We start from the raw sequence: 18,111 nt of genomic DNA on the forward strand, positions 1-18,111 counted from the left end.
GCAGCAAGTGAAAATTTGTATCAAGGCTAGGAATCGAAACCAGATCTTTCCTGCTTACTTGGCAAGTGTGTTAACCACTTACACACCTTGGCACACCAGTTCACACAACTGCATAGATTACCCTGGCAAGCCTCTCTCTTCAATACAAATCCTCACTGCCCCCCCCCCCCCCCCACCATCAGTCTATGTTTTTTGATAGCACCTCAGCTTTGAATGTGACTGGGGGATTGCCGGCTGGGGTAGCCGACTGGTTCTAGGTGCTACAGTCTGGAACCGTGTGACCGTTATGGTCACAGGTTCGAATCCTGCCTCAAGCATGGATGTGTGTGATGTCCTTAGGTTAGTTAGGTTTAAGTAGTTCTAAGTTCTAGGGGACTGATGACCTCAGAAGTTAAGTCCCATAGTGCTCAGAGCCATTTGAACCATTTGACTTGGGGATTCAGCCTGAAATCCAGGTGCAGGTACTTATACAAATGAAATGACACAATTTCAAAGACTTAGGGGCTAATGCACGTGTCTAGTAAGCAGGAGACCTAGGTTTGATTCCTCGCCTCGGTATAAATGTTCACTCGCTGCTACAGTCTATGCACATGAAACCATTTCATTTGTATAAGTACCTGCACATGGGTTTCAGCCTGGATCCCCCATTTACATTCAATGCTGAGGTACTATTACAGAACATAGAGAGCCTTGGCAATTCTGCTCATCTGTAAGGGGGAATTTTAAGTAGACTGGGCAGTAGTGAGAATTTGGATCGATAAGTGAGGCATGCATTTGTATGAACCACTGTGTCAAGGCGGCTTAGTGGCCAACGCACCTGCCTTGTAAGCAGGAGACCTGGGTTCAATTTCCAGTCTTGGTACAAATTTTCACTCACTGCTTCAATCTATATAAATAAAATCGTATCTGTATGGGACCAGTAAAGTCTCTGAAACTGTGTCATTTCATGCTGAACATTTGTCTACACACGGGATTCCAAAGCCAATATTAAAATTGTTATTGAATACCATTCTGTAATAGCCATATATGGCATGGAGCTACTCTGAGTTTTCTTCTTTGCACAGAGACTAAATTTTGTGTACACTGAGCTCACTATGAAGATACTGTCTCTTGCAGTTCTTGCTCCTGGAATAGTGGCTTTGAAGTGATTTCAACTCTTTGATGTACTGAATTACAGCCTCTTTCTTCATTTCATATTTGTGTGTTCACCTGTCACCTCCCCTTGATTCAGTGGGAGTCTCAAAATACTTTTGACACCGTCTGCGTTATCTGTGTCTATCAATTTGAATAACACCCGCAAATGCTGCTCTGTAGTCCCTCACATTTTTGACTGCATTTTCTCTCCTCTAGGTAAAACAAAGTAAATATCCATTTTGTTGAACTCAAATCTGTACTAACAGATCCGTGTTGAACCAATGCATTACTATCTCAGAATTAAATAATCATTAAATTGTTATCAATAAGTTCGTAGGAGCCTTTACATTCCTAATCTCATCTTGCTCTCTTATTTTCTGTCCTTTTACAGTGCCCTGTAAATCTCTCTCTTTCCCGACGTCACAGGTTTGTCTAAAAAATCACAACTTCTTTTTCACTGAAACCATTCTCTGGATTAATTTTATCTCCTTCCTCAACACTGTAGTTATGCAGACTTGATGCACCATATCCAGTCTCATACATTTTTGTAAAATTTACAAAAACTGAATGAGGAATACCCATTTTGACATCAACACACACAACCTAAAAAGTCAGAATTCCTTCATAATTAATGGTAAAAATTGTGCAGCTCATTTGTCAAAGGAAGCAGTATGGCCAAATTAACTCTGAAAGTAAATACCACTTCATAACTGCGAGCAACAATATACCATTTTTTCATGCTCAATGTAATCCTAATGGAGCTTGAAGTAACAGCTCTTGCATCCGTAACTGTAATTACGGACATGTTGTTTCAATGGTTTTAGCATGTATTGCGAAAGTAAACATGGCATCATGCACTTAGTAATTCTTGCATCTTCGTCCAACTCGCACTAACAATTTTTGCAACAGTTTACAAATTTCTGTTCTAGTTTCAAAGGTGCTATAGCTGGTTTCAGAAATGAAAGTGTTATTCTTCTTGCAGCTAATGGTAAATTGAAGACCACTATCTCATTTTTCATTTTTTGACAGTTATTGTGTTTTGCAACTGAGGTACTCAAATACACTAACCTCATGTCTCAACAGAATCTTTAACAATTTTTACCAAATTCTTCAACAGATATACAGATGATCAATGTTTTTTTCTATAATCAAGACACTCATAACTGAATATAATACAGGCACATCTGTAGAGTGAGTTTTTAGTGTAGGATGTAGTATTGTGATGAGTGCAATGAGGGGCAAATTGGGAGATGAAACATTCGAAATACAACATATGTTGAAAATGAACAAGCAGTATGACGGAAATGTATTGAGATAAAAAAGGCTGTAGATTAGACAAAATGTTTAATTATTGATTGACATTTATGGAGGTTTCCTTTCTATGTGAACAGGGTTAATCATTTGTTTACAGACGAGCTACAATTATAATATACCTGATATAGTTACTTTTGATGTGTAGTAACTATAACTGTAACTAACATAAATTACTTTTCCTGGAAAGTAACAATAACTACAACTTAGTTACTTCCAAAAAGTAACTTTCCCATCTCTGATTTACAGGTATAAAAAAGCTATGCATCAAAACGGATTCTGAATTTTTGGTAAAGAGTGCATCTCACTGGAGCAAGGCTGGCTGTACTTTAGAGGCAGGTGGTAGCTGGGCCCAAAATCAAGAAGATTACAAAGTACTATACGATGCAATAACGGACAGTGGAATGGAAATCAGATGGGTAAATAAAATCTGCCTTATGTCTTATTGTAGCTATAGTTTCTAAGGTAGCTGTACTTTTTAAGGCATTATCAGAGATGCAATTGGAAATTAAGTAGTCAATGATTATGCAGGGATAAGTATTCAAGTTCCTGTCTTACTTTCCTCTTCTCTCTTACCCAAACATAAATTCAGGTTCTAAAAGCTTGTGAGTCATCCACCTTTAGTAAATAAAAAGATATGTTCTGTATGATTAAACTCTCAGGTAGAAGATTAGGAATGGAGTGTTACAAAATAACAAATCAATTTTTACCAATGGGAAAGAAACCTTTGCAATTTTCTCCAGCACTTAAAATCTATTCCCAGATCCACTTAATTTGAACATTATAAATGTAAAGTGTTACCTTTGAACCCTTAATAAGTGGTTTATCTGACCATTACAGTCAAATGGCAGCAATAAAGAATCCCCATCAATCAGTTTTAGCTAAGAAAAGAAAAGTATAATTGTGCAAAATTATAAACAATGATTCAGTCAGGCTATTCAGAGAGATATTAATGAATGGACATTCGGAAGTAGGCTACCAAGGGTGCACAGTAGATGGGGAACTGATTATTTTCTAAAAATATTATTAGATCCCACTGAATCCAGTTTTCTGTCACAAAACATGAACCAAGATGAAGGGTGGCTAACATCTGGGCTCAAAGTATCCTGTGCTAAGAAAAGATTGTTTAATTTAACATTGATGAAATGAAAGGAATAAGACTAAATTCAGAGTGGAGAAACACTAAATATAGTGTTCTGCCAGTATTGGACCTTGGCTCACTACTGTTCTTGATCTGCATAAATGATTTACCCGGGAGGTCCCTTCAAAAACAGTGTTTACTGGTGACATTCACATTAGACACAGTAAATAGTATGATTGAACAGGAATAATAATAATAATACTTACTGTCACTGGGCCATTGCAGCAACAGACATCACATACATTGTGCAACACAATTAATGAGGTTAATTAGTAATGTTATAATATATTGCAATTAATAAATTCCTTTATACCGTAGAGTAGGTGGGAAACTAACCAGTTTGTTTGCATGCTTGCTCAGTAGAGCTAGTACAGTTTGTGAAAGCTCATTAAATAATATATACTACATGAATTGATAACAGTTAACTGATTTTGACAGTCTGTGGGATGGAGTACAAATGCATATATTGCCTTTTATGTTGTAGCAATGTGTATTTTCTCCACATTTTGCATGTGCAACTTCTTCTTTGTATAAATTAAAACTTCTGCAGTATTTACATGTCATGCACTCAACTAGACATTCCCCACAAAATTGTATAGATATTATGTTATGAAAAATAAAAAAGAGAACATTATAATATATATTTCACATATAAAATTCATAAATTATCTAAATGAATAAATTTCTATAGACCAGTGTTTCTTAACCACCATGTTGTGGCACATTGGTATGTTGTGAATATTTGTCAGATGAGCTGTGAGATTTTTTAATGTAGTTTAGTCTAATATCTAGAATAATAATAATCTAATACCTAGAACATAAAAATTTGTTGCTAAGTCATTCCTTGGAGTAATAAATTTGTAAAATTGTATCTCATAGTCGTTCCATGACAAGAAAATGTACGCACTACGTGTGTTTGCTTTCTTGTATCTCGGGAAAGGATCACATGTAGAAGTGTTGCAAAGTTTGAAAATACTTTGCTGCCCCAAAGGAAAGAAAAAAGTTGAGAAAAGTGCCTGTAGTCATCATACCATTAATTATTTTACTTGTTGACCCCAAGACAATTTATCATCTAAATTTTACCTCCAAAAACTTTAATTGGATCATCTGAGGGAAAATTGTCTTTTAGAGTAACAACCATCTGCTGAGTTTAGTTCTCATTCAGCAGGAATCCATTTGCCCAAAACCAGTAGGATGCTTGAGTAATTGCTTTTTCAACACAAGTTTTAAAGCGATGTCAGATAAGAAAAATAGTATCATCTCCATATAGTACTGTACTTGATGAAATAAATAATGGTAGGTCATTAATCTTTATTAGGAACACAAAAGGGCCATCATAGATCTCTGTGGAACTTCAACGTTAACTTATTCTGTATTGGACACTTTCTTGCCAACACAGACAACTTGCTTACAGTTCTGTAGATAGGATTTTAATAGCTTAAGGTTGTTATCTCTTATGCTATAGAAATTTATTTTTTCTAGAAGTGTTGTTCATTGCACACAGTCTAAAGGTCATGCATTGACTGCAAAAGGTTACTTGAGCAAATCCCTTAGCCTCAAACACCAGAAGGAGGTATTTTCTACAGATCCTATGACATTGACTGTTGACAGGTTTTTCATAATACTAAAATTATTCCTAGATTTTTCAAATTAAACAGATAAATGGTTGATAAATTATACATTCCAACAATGTATAAAAATCTCGGGCTGTGGAAATTGGTCTGAAATTTTTTATACTGGAGCTACCCTAGACTGATCAAGTTCATAAGGAAAATATTCCTCACATGTAAACTTGTTCATACAGTAAGCTAATGGCCCACAATACAGCCTATACTTCCTTTCTACTACTTTCATCAGCAGGTTGCAATAAATAGCATATAAATCTCCACTTTGAACATAACACTTTGTATAAGGGCATCCACAGTCAAAACATTCCATGTTGTGGTCCTTCTTATTCAACATACATCTACATTGTATGATGATTTCATCTGTTTTTCTTAGGATGAAACCAGTATTTTTTGATGATCTATAAATATCTCTCTCTGTCTCACCCAACCCCAATGTCAGGTTCCTTGAATCTCATTAAGAGGAGAGGGGAAAAAATTAGTACACCCTCATAGAGTCCAATTCACTCAAGATTTATTGGTCTAACAATGCATGTGGAGTACATAAAATGATTACATTTGCAGATCAACAGCACACGTGGTTCTGAGGTACCAGGTGCAACCCATGCTAAACACCTATATTAGCCTGTGGTGTAGCCTTCATATGCGGCAATGCAGGTGCTGACTCTGGCATCCAGTCAATCGTACAGATGGCAAATACTGTCCTGTGATACATTATGCCACACCTGCTCGACCAGCTCATGTCATTAAGTAAGAGTTGTTGGTTGACAAAACATTCGCGTCCCATCATAGCCCACACATGCTCAATGGAGACAAGTCTGGAGATTTTGCTCACCAGGGAAGCTACTGCATGTCTTCCAGAGCACATTGAGTTCATGGGCAGTGTGTGGGTTAGCATTACTCAGTTGGAATAACACATCACCTTCCTGTTACAAGATAGGCAAAAGAATGTGTCTAACAACATTCTGCATGTACCGAGCACTGGTTAGTGTCTCCTCCAGAAACACCAAAGATAAACAAGAATTGTAGCTTATTGCATCCCAGATCATAAGGCATGGAGTGGGGCAAGTGTGGCTTGGATGAATGCACTCTGTGAGACAGTGCTCACTAGGTCTACATTGTACAGGCAAACAACAATCACTTTCATACAGCCAGAATCTGCTTTTATTGCTGAAGGCAGTGGCATTGCATTCCATCTTCCAAATGATCCTCTGATCGCATCAGTTGAAGCCGTGCACATTGATGCTGTGGCACGAGTGGAAGACAGGTTAGCTGTGTGAGTGCTAGTTCCCACTGCCAGTAACCAGTTCACAACAGCTTGTGTTGGCATGTCTGGGCTCACAAGTCCTCTTATCTGTGCCGTGGTGCATCTACATCTAGATCTACATCTATACTCAGCAAACCACTGTCAGGTACATGGTAGAGGGTACATCCCATTGTACCAGTTATTAGAATTTCTTCCCATTCCATTCCTGTATGGAGCACAGGGAGAATAATTGTTTGAATGCCTCTGTGCTAGCAGTTACTATTCTAATTATATCCTCGCGATCCATATGTGAACAATACATAGGGAGATTGTAGCATATTCCTAGAGTCATCGTTTACAGCTGGTTCTTGAAATTTTGTTAATAGACTCACTAGGGATACTTTATGTCTATCTTCAAGATCTTACAGTCCAGTTCCTTCAGTATCTCTGTGACACTCTCCCATGGACCACACAAAACTGTGACCATTTGTGCTGCTCTGCTCTTTATATGTTCAATATCCACTGTTAGTCCTATTTAGTCTGGGTCCCACCTACCGTATTTACTTGAATCTAAGCCGCACTTTTTTCCCAGTTTTTGTAATCCAAAAAACCGCCTGCGGCTTAGAATCGAGTGGAAAGTAAACGGAAGTTCTGAAAAATGTTGGTAGGTGCTGCCACAACTGACTTCTGCCATCGAATATATGTAGCGCTATACAGGCATGCTCTGCAGGCACAAAGATAAATACTGGCGCCAAAACCTCTGCGTCAGTAAATAAATTAAAAGACAAGGTAGAAGAATGGAGACATTATGCCATGTATTCTTTCGTGTTTGCTGCTATCTCATTTAAATCCTGTTTGCCTAATAAACTATGAAACTAGAGTGAGACAACAGCAAACGCGGAAGAATATTCATATCATGTCATGTTGATATTCGTATTATTCTTATGCTGAATAGTGATACAGACAGAAATGAAGCACGACAACTGACTAGATTTTTAAATCAAAGATGACTCTAATTTTTGTGCAGAATGTAATGTACTAAAGAGGCGTCTGCAAAGATTTTCAAACGGAGAAAATTTTTCGCTAAACTCTCGTTCAGAACATCCTCTATCATATGCAGTCTATTATTTGGCTCTTGTTGATCATTATCAAAGAAAGCAGAAGTGTAAGTAACAACAAATAGCAGTCTCTTGCCATTGTTTTGCTTATGAGACAATTCCTCTCTTTTTAAGCCGCGGTAGTGCGCACAAAAGCAAGCCATGCCGCGAGTGGCAACAGGTCGTAAACACTCATCAGAATGCAACAAACAATGAATGACACATTAAAATAATGCAGTTTCAGCTTAGAGTGACGTAAACACCTATAACAAAGAGAACGGCAATTATCAGATCAAAGCAAAATAAGCAATCGATTCAAACCAGACGAAACATGTGAAAAAGGAAGGGTACCCGTACAAATAAGGATGGAGCGCCTGACACATAGCAATGGCTACTTGGTAAAGCTTAACTGTTAACTGTTGTTCGATTTGGAGGTGCGGTCTAAAACTTTTCTCTCCCCTTGAATTTCGAGTCTCAAATTTCAGGTGCGGCTTAGATTCGGGAAAATTTTTTTCCCTTGATTTTGAGTCTCATTTTTCAGGTGCGGCTTAGATTAGAGTGCAGCTTAGATTCGAGTAAATACGGTACTTGAGCAATATCCTAGAGCCAGTCGCATGCGTGATTTGTAAGCAGTCTCCTTTGTAGAATGATTGCATGTCCCCAGTACATCCCATTGTACCAGTTATTAGAATTTCTTCCCATTCCATTCCTGTATGGAGCACAGGGAGAATAATGGTTTGAATGCCTCTGTGCTTGCAGTTACTATTCTATATATCCTCACGATCCATATGTGAACAATATATAGGGAGATTGTAGCATATTCCTAGGGTCATCATTTACAGTTGGTTCGTTAATAGACTCACTAGGGATAATTTATGTTTATTTTCAAGATCTTTCAGTCCAGTTCCCTCAGTATCTCTGTGACACTCTCCCTTGGACCACACAAAACTGTGACCATTTGTGCTGCCCTGCTCTGTATATGTTCAATATCCACTGTTAGTCCTATTTAGTGTGGGTCCCACACACTTGAGCAATATTCTAGAGCCAGTCGCATGAGTGATTTGTAAGCAATCTCCTTTGTAGAATGATTGCATGTCTCCAGTATTCTAGAAAAAAAAGTATACCACCTTCTGTACCCATGACTAAGCCTTAATGATCATTCCATTTCATATCCCTACAAAGTGTTACACCCAGGTATTTGTATGAGTTGATTAACTCCAACAGTGACTCCTTGACAGTCATAGGATACTAAGTTTCTTCATTTTGTGAAGTGCAAAAATGGTTCAAATGGCTCTGAGCACTATGGGACTTAACTGCTGTGGTCATCAGTCCCCTAGAACTTAGAACTACTTAAACCTAACTAACCTAAGGACATCACAAACACCCATGCCCGAGGCAGGATTCGAACCTGCGACTGCAGCGGTCGTGCAGTTCCAGACTGTAGCGCCTAGAACCACTCGGCCACTCCAGCCAGCTGTGAAGTGCAAAATTTTACATTTCTGAGCAATTAAAGCAAGTTACCAGTCTTTGCACCACTTTGAAATCTTATCAAGATTTCCTTATGATAACTGCATCATCTGCAAAAAGTGTGATGTTACTATTAATATTGTCTGCAAGTTCATTAATAAACAACATGAACACCAAGGCTCCCAGTACACTTCCCTCTGGTACACCTGAAGATGACTCTCCATCCAAGATGACATGCTGCATCCTCTCTTCCAAAAAGTCTTCAATCCAGTCACAAATTTCACTTGATATGCTGTATGATTATGCTTTTGGCAATGAGAACAGGTGTGGTATTCGTCAAATGCTTTTCGAACATTAAGAAGTACGGCATCTACCTCACTGTCTTGATCTAAAGCTTTCAGTATGTCACATAAGAAAAGTGCGAGTTGGGTTTCACATGTTCCATGTTTTTGGAATCCAAGCTGGTTAGCATTGAGATCATTTTGTTCAAGAAACCTCATTAAGTTTGAGTTCAGAATACATTCTAAGATTCTACAACAAATTGATGTCACAGATATTGGATGGTAGTTTTGTGGATTGCTTCTTCTACTGATCTTGTAGATGGGTATGACCTGTGCTTTTTACCAAGAACTGGGCACAGTTTTTTGTTTGAGGGATCAATGATAGATTATAGATAGAAGTGGTGCTAACTCAGCTGCAGATTCAGTATAGTCTCTGACAGGGATTCCACTGGACCCGGGAGCTTTGTTCAATTTCAGCAGTTTCTCAACCCAACTGACACTAATACTTATTTCATTCCACTTTTCAATGATATGAGATTTAAATTGGGGCAATTTGTCTAAGGTTCTCCTTTGTTAAGAAACATCTGAAAACAGAGTGAAGCATTTCAGCTTTTGTTTTGCCACCTTCAGTTTCAGATCCTGTCTTATTTGCTAGGAGCTGGACACTAACATTGGTACCATGAATGAAAAGAATTTCTTTGGGTTCTATGAAAGATCATTTAACAACATTTTGCTACAGTAGCCACTGAAGGCATCACACATCACTCTCTTGACAGCCAAACACGTTTCATAGGCTTATGCTTTGTTTTTCACCTATTGTGCAGTAATATCTGTTTCTTTAGAAGTTTCTTTAGTGACTGTATACCATTGAGGCTCCCTCCAATTATGAACAGTTCTGGGTACATATCACCCAGTGCATTGTCAAGTATTCCTTTAAACTTGAGAGCCATAGTTCCTCTATATGCTCCTGCCCTGTGCTGAAAGTTTCAAGTTCCTCATTGAGATATGACACTATTGATTTTTTATCTAGTTTACTGAAAAAACAAATATATATATATATATAGGTATATTTTTCCTTCGTGGAATGTTTCCTTCTATTATAACTATATATATATATATATATATATATATATATATATATATATATATATATATATATATATATATATATATATATATATATATATAAAAATAGAGGGAAACATTCCACGTGGGAAAAATATATCTAAAAAGAAAGATGATGACTTACCAAACAAAAGCGCTGGCAGGTCGATAGACACACAAACAAACACAAACATACACACAAAATTCTAGCTTTCGCAACCAACGGTTGCCTCGTCAGGAAAGAGGGAAGGAGAGGGAAAGACAATAGGATGTGGGTTTTAAGGGAGAGGGTAAGGAGTCATTCCAATCCCGGGAGCGGAAAGACTTACCTTAGGGGGAAAAAAGGACAGGTATACACTCGCACACACACACATATCCATCCGCATATACACAGACACAAGCAGACATTTGTAAAGGCAAAGAGTTTGGGCAGAGATGTCAGTCGGGGCGGAAGTACAGAGGCAAAGATGATGTTGAAAGACAGGTGAGGTATGAGCGGCGGCAAATTGAAATTAGAAATTAGCGGAGATTGAGGCCTGGCGGATAGCGAGAAGAGAGGATATGCTGAAGGGCAAGTTCCCATCTCCGGAGTTCTGACGGGTTGGTGTTAGTGGGAAGTATCCAGATAACCCGGACGGTGTAACACTGTGCCAAGATGTGCTGGTCGTGCACCAAGGCATGTTTAGCCACAGGGTGATCCTCATTACCAACAAACACTGTCTGCCTGTGTCCATTCATGCGAATGGACAGTTTGTTGCTGGTCATTCCCACATAGAACGCTTCACAGTGTAGGCAGGTCAGTTGGTAAATCACGTGGGTGCTTTCACACGTGGCTCTGCCTTTGATCGTGTACACCTTCCGGGTTACAGGACTGGAATAGGTGGTGGTGGGAGGGTGCATGGGACAGGTTTTACACCGGGGGCGGTTACAGGGGTAGGAGCCAGAGGGTAGGGAAGGTGGTTTGGGGATTTCATAGGGATGAACTAAGAGGTTACGAAGGTTAGGTGGACGGCGGAAAGACACTCTTGGTGGAGTGGGGAGGATTTCATGAAGGATGGATCTCATTTCAGGGCAGGATTTGAGGAAGTCGTATCCCAGCTGGAGAGCCACATTCAGAATCTGATCCAGTCCCGGAAAGTATCCTGTCACAAGTGGGGCACTTTTGGGGTTCTTCTGTGGAAGGTTCCGGGTTTGAGGAGATGAGGAAGTGGCTCTGGTTATTTGCTTCTGTACCAGGTCGGGAGGGTAGTTACGGGATGCAAAAGCTGTTTTCAGGTTGTTGGTGTAATGGTTCAAGGATTCCGGACTGGAGCAGATTCGTTTGCCACGAAGACCTAGGCTGTAGGGAAGGGACCGTTTGATGTGGAATGGGTGGCAGCTGTCATAATGGAGGTACTGTTGCTTGTTGGTGGGTTTGATGTGGACGGACGTGTGAAGCTGGCCATTGGACAGGTGGAGGTCAACGTCAAGGAAAGTGGCATGGGATTTAGAGTAGGACCAGGTGAATCTGATGGAACCAAAGGAGTTGAGGTTGGAGAGGAAATTCTGGAGTTCTTCTTCACTGTGAGTCCAGATCATGAAAATGTCATCAATAAATCTGTACCAAACTTTGGGTTGGCAGGCCTGGGTAACCAAGAAGGCTTCCTCTAAGCGACCCATGAATAGGTTGGCGTACGAGGGGGCCATCCTGGTACCCATGGCTGTTCCCTTTAATTGTTGGTATGTCTGGCCTTCAAAAGTGAAGAAGTTGTGGGTCAGGATGAAGCTGGCTAAGGTAATGAGGAAAGAGGTTTTAGGTAGGGCGGCAGGTGATCGGCGTGAAAGGAAGTGCTCCATCGCAGCGAGGCCCTGGACATGCGGAATATTTGTGTATAAGGAAGTGGCATCAATGGTTACAAGGATGGTTTCCGGGGGTAACAGACTGGGTAGGGATTCCAGGCGTTCGAGAAAGTGGTTGGTGTCTTTGATGAAGGATGGGAGACTGCATGTAATGGGTTGAAGGTGTTGATCTACATAGGCAGAGATGCGTTCTGTGGGGGCTTGGTAACCAGCTACAATGGGACGGCCGGGATGATTGGGTTTGTGAATTTTGGGAAGAAGGTAGAAGGTAGGGGTGCGGGGTGTTGGTGGGGCCAGGAGGTTGATGGAGTCAGGTGAAAGGTTTTGTAGGGGGCCTAAGGTTCTGAGGATTCCTTGAAGCTCCGCCTGGACATCAGGAATGGGATTACCTTGGCAAACTTTGTAAGTAGTGTTGTCTGAAAGCTGACGCAGTCCCTCAGCCACATACTCCCGACGATCAAGTACCACAGTTGTGGAACCCTTGTCCGCCGGAAGAATGACGATGGATTGGTCAGCCTTCAGATCACGGATAGCCTGGGCTTCAGCAGTGGTGATGTTGGGAGTAGGATTAAGGTTTTTTAAGAAGGATTGAGAGGCAAGGCTGGAAGTCAGAAATTCCTGGAAGGTTAGGAGAGGGTGATTTTGAGGAAGAGGAGGTGGGTCCCGCTGTGACGGAGGCCTCACCTTCAACCCCACTCCCAGATTTAACCAAACAGCCCTCGTCAAAGATTTACTGTCCTACACCCGTACTCTCTGCTGGAAATATCACTTTGCCACGAAGAAAAATGATCCTAATCCTACTACTAATGATCCAACTCCCCAAGACACTATCCAAATTGAACCATGCCTGGAACAGTTCCGTCCTCCGTCACAGCGGGACCCACCTCCTCTTCCTCAAAATCACCAATGGCCAGCTTCACACGTCCGTCCACATCAAACCCACCAACAAGCAACAGTACCTCCATTATGACAGCTGCCACCCATTCCACATCAAACGGTCCCTTCCCTACAGCCTAGGTCTTCGTGGCAAACGAATCTGCTCCAGTCCGGAACCCTTGAACCATTACACCAACAACCTGAAAACAGCTTTTGCATCCCGTAACTACCCTCCCGACCTGGTACAGAAGCAAATAACCAGAGCCACTTCCTCATCTCCTCAAACCCGGAACCTTCCACAGAAGAACCCCAAAAGTGCCCCACTTGTGACAGGATACTTTCCGGGACTGGATCAGATTCTGAATGTGGCTCTCCAGCTGGGATACGACTTCCTCAAATCCTGCCCTGAAATGAGATCCATCCTTCATGAAATCCTCCCCACTCCACCAAGAGTGTCTTTCCGCCGTCCACCTAACCTTCGTAACCTCTTAGTTCATCCCTATGAAATCCCCAAACCACCTTCCCTACCCTCTGGCTCCTACCCCTGTAACCACCCCTGGTGTAAAACCTGTCCCATGCACCCTCCCACCACCACCTATTCCAGTCCTGTAACCCGGAAGGTGTACACGATCAAAGGCAGAGCCACGTGTGAAAGCACCCACGCGATTTACCAACTGACCTGCCTACACTGTGAAGCGTTCTATGTGGGAATGACCAGCAACAAACTGTCCATTCGCATGAATGGACACAGGCAGACAGTGTTTGTTGGTAATGAGGATCACCCTGTGGCTAAACATGCCTTGGTGCACGACCAGCACATCTTGGCACAGTGTTACACCGTCCGGGTTATCTGGATACTTCCCACTAACACCAACCAGTCAGAACTCCGGAGATGGGAACTTGCCCTTCAGCATATCCTCTCTTCTCACTATCCGCCAGGCCTCAATCTCCGCTAATTTCTAATTTCAATTTGCCACCGCTCATACCTCACCTGTCTTTCAACATTATCTTTGCCTCTGTACTTCCGCCCCGACTGACATCTCTGCCCAAACTCTTTGCCTTTACAAATGTCTGCTTGTGTCTGTGTATATGCGGATGGATATGTGTGTGTGTGCGAGTGTATACCTGTCCTTTTTTCCCCCTAAGGTAAGTCTTTCCGCTCCCGGGATTGGAATGACTCCTTACCCTCTCCCTTAAAACCCACATCCTATTGTCTTTCCCTCTCCTTCCCTCTTTCCTGACGAGGCAACCGTTGGTTGCGAAAGCTAGAATTTTGTGTGTATGTTTGTGTTTGTTTGTGTGTCTATCGACCTGCCAGCGCTTTTGTTTGGTAAGTCTCATTATCTTTCTTTTTAAATATATTTTTCCCACGTGGAATGTTTCCCTCTATTATATATATATATATATATATTATAACCATATATATATATATATATATATATATATATATATATATATATATATATATATATATCTGCTTGTTTTAGTTGTCCTTTATACTTTGATAATCATTGTTGCCACAACCGCGTCATGGTCACTGATAACAGTCCAATGAGGGCATCCGCAGAGAGGTCAGGTCTATTTGTTGCCGTTAGACCCATTGTATTTCCATCATGGGAGGGGTTCCTAACTATCTATCTAGGTAGTTTTCAGAGAAAATATTTTGTAATGTTTGACAGTACATCTTATCACTCCTGCCACTAACAAAATTGTAATTTTCCTACTTAATTGTTTGATGATGACTGTTTCTACCAGTGGTTACAGTATGATTGGGGATCTTATGTACAAGTGAACTGAGGTTTTCTCTCATATTTTCAATTACACCAGGAGATGAGTCTGGTGGGCAATAGATGGATCATTTTATGCGCACCCTTGATACTGAGCCTTGCTCTAACAATCTCACATGCAGCTTCAATTTCTATCTCAAATGATTCTACTGTGACAAATACACCACCTTCATTTCCGATTTGCCTATCCTTTCAATATACACTCAAATTTTCCCCAAAAATCTCACTGCTGTCAATTTCAGGTATTATGTGAGCTTCACAGCTTTTTATGAGTGCTGCAGCTTCTAGCATTTTGCTGTGAATGCCTTGGCAGTTTACCACAAGGATTTTAATACTCTGTCACCTGCATCCCAGCTTCCCATATAAAAGACGGAAATCAGGTCCATCACCTTGCACACACTGCCAACCCTTTACAATATCACCCTGTAATCTCCCTCTCCCACGATTTGTCGTTATTGTCACTACTATTTTCGGTGCTGAAGCCTATTTTCCCCCAAAAATACAAGAGGAGTAAGATTTACAATAAACATTTTATGTATCTTCTTTTCTCATAGTTGGCTCTGGTTCTTCATGTCTACAGGCTGATTCTTGATGCTGAAATTTTTGGCATTTTAGGTTCTCATAGTTAAACCAACTTAAATAATCCTGAAGTAAGCCTGTACAGGTATTTTGTTTTCACTGTAGGTTATTCTCTCATATTTTTTCTATATCATACTTGTCTTTTGCATTTTCACATTAACAGAGCTGAAATAACATTGTTCATCCAAAATACAAAAACACATCCAATCACATCTGAGGCATGCCCACTACTACTTCACTCTGCAATAATAACAATATTCCAAAGGGTTTACAAATTTTCTTGACAAATGAATTTCTATTAATTTATATAATTATTTTATAAATGAATCCAGAAATAACATAATAAATTGTACCAAATTCCATAATGAATAATATAAATTTTAAATGTGCCAAATATTTCATAATTTCAATTGTTTCTAAAAAAAATAATTTTAATTGTATGTTCAAAGCTAGTACATATTGACTGTAACAAAGAAAATAAAATAATTTCTTTTTATAGATTTTAGCTTGTACACATCGTGTACAAAATCATATGACTTTTTTTAGAAAAGAGCTGAGTTAATATTGACCTGTTTGAAATGCAAAAATTAGTTCTGGTATCGACTACTTCTGTTGAGGAAAAGTAATGTTAGAGGAGGGTGTCCCTTTACAACCCTACACAACAAGATCCCCATGGACATGGCCTTGCTGCCATCAAACAGTACCTCTCACAACATCCTAATCATTTCAAAGTCACCATCTAATTCCTTAGCTCTTACCTACTACAGAATGACTATGGGCATACACATGGCAGCCTCATTTTCCAAACTGTTTGTGCAGTGTAGAGAAGCCTTCCCAGCCACCATTATCCTAAATGCCATGTTGGGTTTAGGTTCAGTGATGATATCTTAAAGATTAGGACAAAGAGACAAGACAATTCTACTTGACTCCTTTACAGCCTCAACATTTTCTTTCCCGTCTGTTCCACCTGGTCCACCTCAACCTAGCATGCTATCTTTCTGGATGTTGCTCTCCAGCTCTCTGATGACTCCAAAAGAATCTTTGTCCATACTGAATCCACCATCAACAGTACCTGCTTTTTTATAGCTGCTGTTACTTCCACAATAAAAAGCCTCTCCCACACAGCATGGTACCCACAGGTGACACATTTGCAGTGACAAGCTATCCATTGTCCTGTATGTTGAAGTTTTTATAAATACTTTTATGAATTTTACCATTCTTTAGAATTTTTAAAGTAATTTTAGCAGGTGCATATTCTGTTTTGGTTCAGTATTACAAATGTGCCTCAATTTTTTAATGTATATTTTCTGTTTTTTTTCCCATAAAGAAAGTTGGATGCATACATGTCACTAATCATTTCTGTTACCAATTTTCCTCAGAATGAAATTTCTATAAGTTAATATAACAATTATAATCAAGATTTACTTGCAGCAGTATTTATCAATACTGAAAGCAAAAATGAAAGCAAGTCAGTATTAGCAAAACATGTATTTATTTGTGTCATTATATGCAAGCAATGTTAATCCGTTATTATTTCCAATAAAACCTATGTTGTTACTTAGTAAATATTACATAACATGAAATTTTAGAAAGCAAGATGGAATACATAGTGGCAAATTAAAAATACATTTTGTTTGTTTTTCAGTATTTTTGTACATCAAAGCCTACACCATCTCCTGGCGTTTTGAATCTTTGGAATATGTCAGTTAACATTCAAGTGCCTGACCTCTGGGACAGCAGTAACTCCCTTTTTATCAAAAGAGAAAGCTGTGATGTGCCTTTCTTCATTCTAGATGAATACCCAAAATCAGCTGTCTCACCAATCTCATACGAAATGACAGCTGCTCTGTTTTTTTTTTAATTTTCTTTTATCTTGAGAGTAAAAAAAATAACAAAAACAGTTGACAAAGTCAATAAAAAAAGGTGGTACCACAATTTCACTGACTGCCTGTAAATCATATATTTTTTCCTTAGTTAATCAAAACAATCCATTCCATCCATAGTGTGATTATAAACATGTACTACTTCCAGACATGATGTGCTAATAACAGGTCTGCTCTTCAATTTTTTTGTTGAACGTAACATCTTTTTGATTATCCATACTGGAAAGAAGGTAGACTGAACTCCTATCTTGCTATTTTGCAGCAGCAAAATCAAATCTAGAAGCAAATCTGACCTCTCCACAACTGATATTTTTTACTAAAGAAAAATACTGAAATGTGCCTTTTGTTTCCTCTGAGAACACCATAGGTATGAAGTCACCTTTTTTCTCATTTCTTTCATTACTCTAAAAGCTGTGAAATAACTGTCAAAAACAACAGTTCTACTGAAATTAAGAAATGGCTTACAGAGTTCCAGCACTACTGTTTCGTACATCTGCCAGTCCTTGAACTCTTCTCTCTAGCAGCAGATTTATCTATGTAAAGTATAAAGTGAAACCAGTTTTTGAATCTGAGAGGTACTAAATTTTGTAGGTAATTTACTTTTAATGGTTTTGTGGGCATGTACTGTTTGAGACTTGACTTGTCCTATGAATAATTCTATAATTGATTCCAACAAAGAATGTGGTAGAAGACTGACACACTTTCAAGCAGTCTTTGTTTTGTGGCAAGGTTAGTGGTTTG

General features: G+C 39.5%; 1 protein-coding gene across 1 annotated transcript in view; it reads left to right on the forward strand.

Annotated features, from left to right (window-relative positions):
• LOC126188287 (ribonuclease H1-like) overlaps nucleotides 1-18,111 on the forward strand; it is a 36,964-nt gene that overhangs the window by 16,772 nt on the left and 2,081 nt on the right. Inside the window, exon 2 of the mRNA XM_049929871.1 lies at nucleotides 2,695-2,864. Coding sequence (XP_049785828.1) covers nucleotides 2,695-2,864 — 170 coding nt within the window. The remainder of the gene's footprint in view (nucleotides 1-2,694; nucleotides 2,865-18,111) is intronic.

The sequence above is a fragment of the Schistocerca cancellata genome, chromosome 5 (genome assembly GCF_023864275.1).
Source record: "Schistocerca cancellata isolate TAMUIC-IGC-003103 chromosome 5, iqSchCanc2.1, whole genome shotgun sequence".
NCBI lineage: Eukaryota > Metazoa > Arthropoda > Insecta > Orthoptera > Acrididae > Schistocerca > Schistocerca cancellata.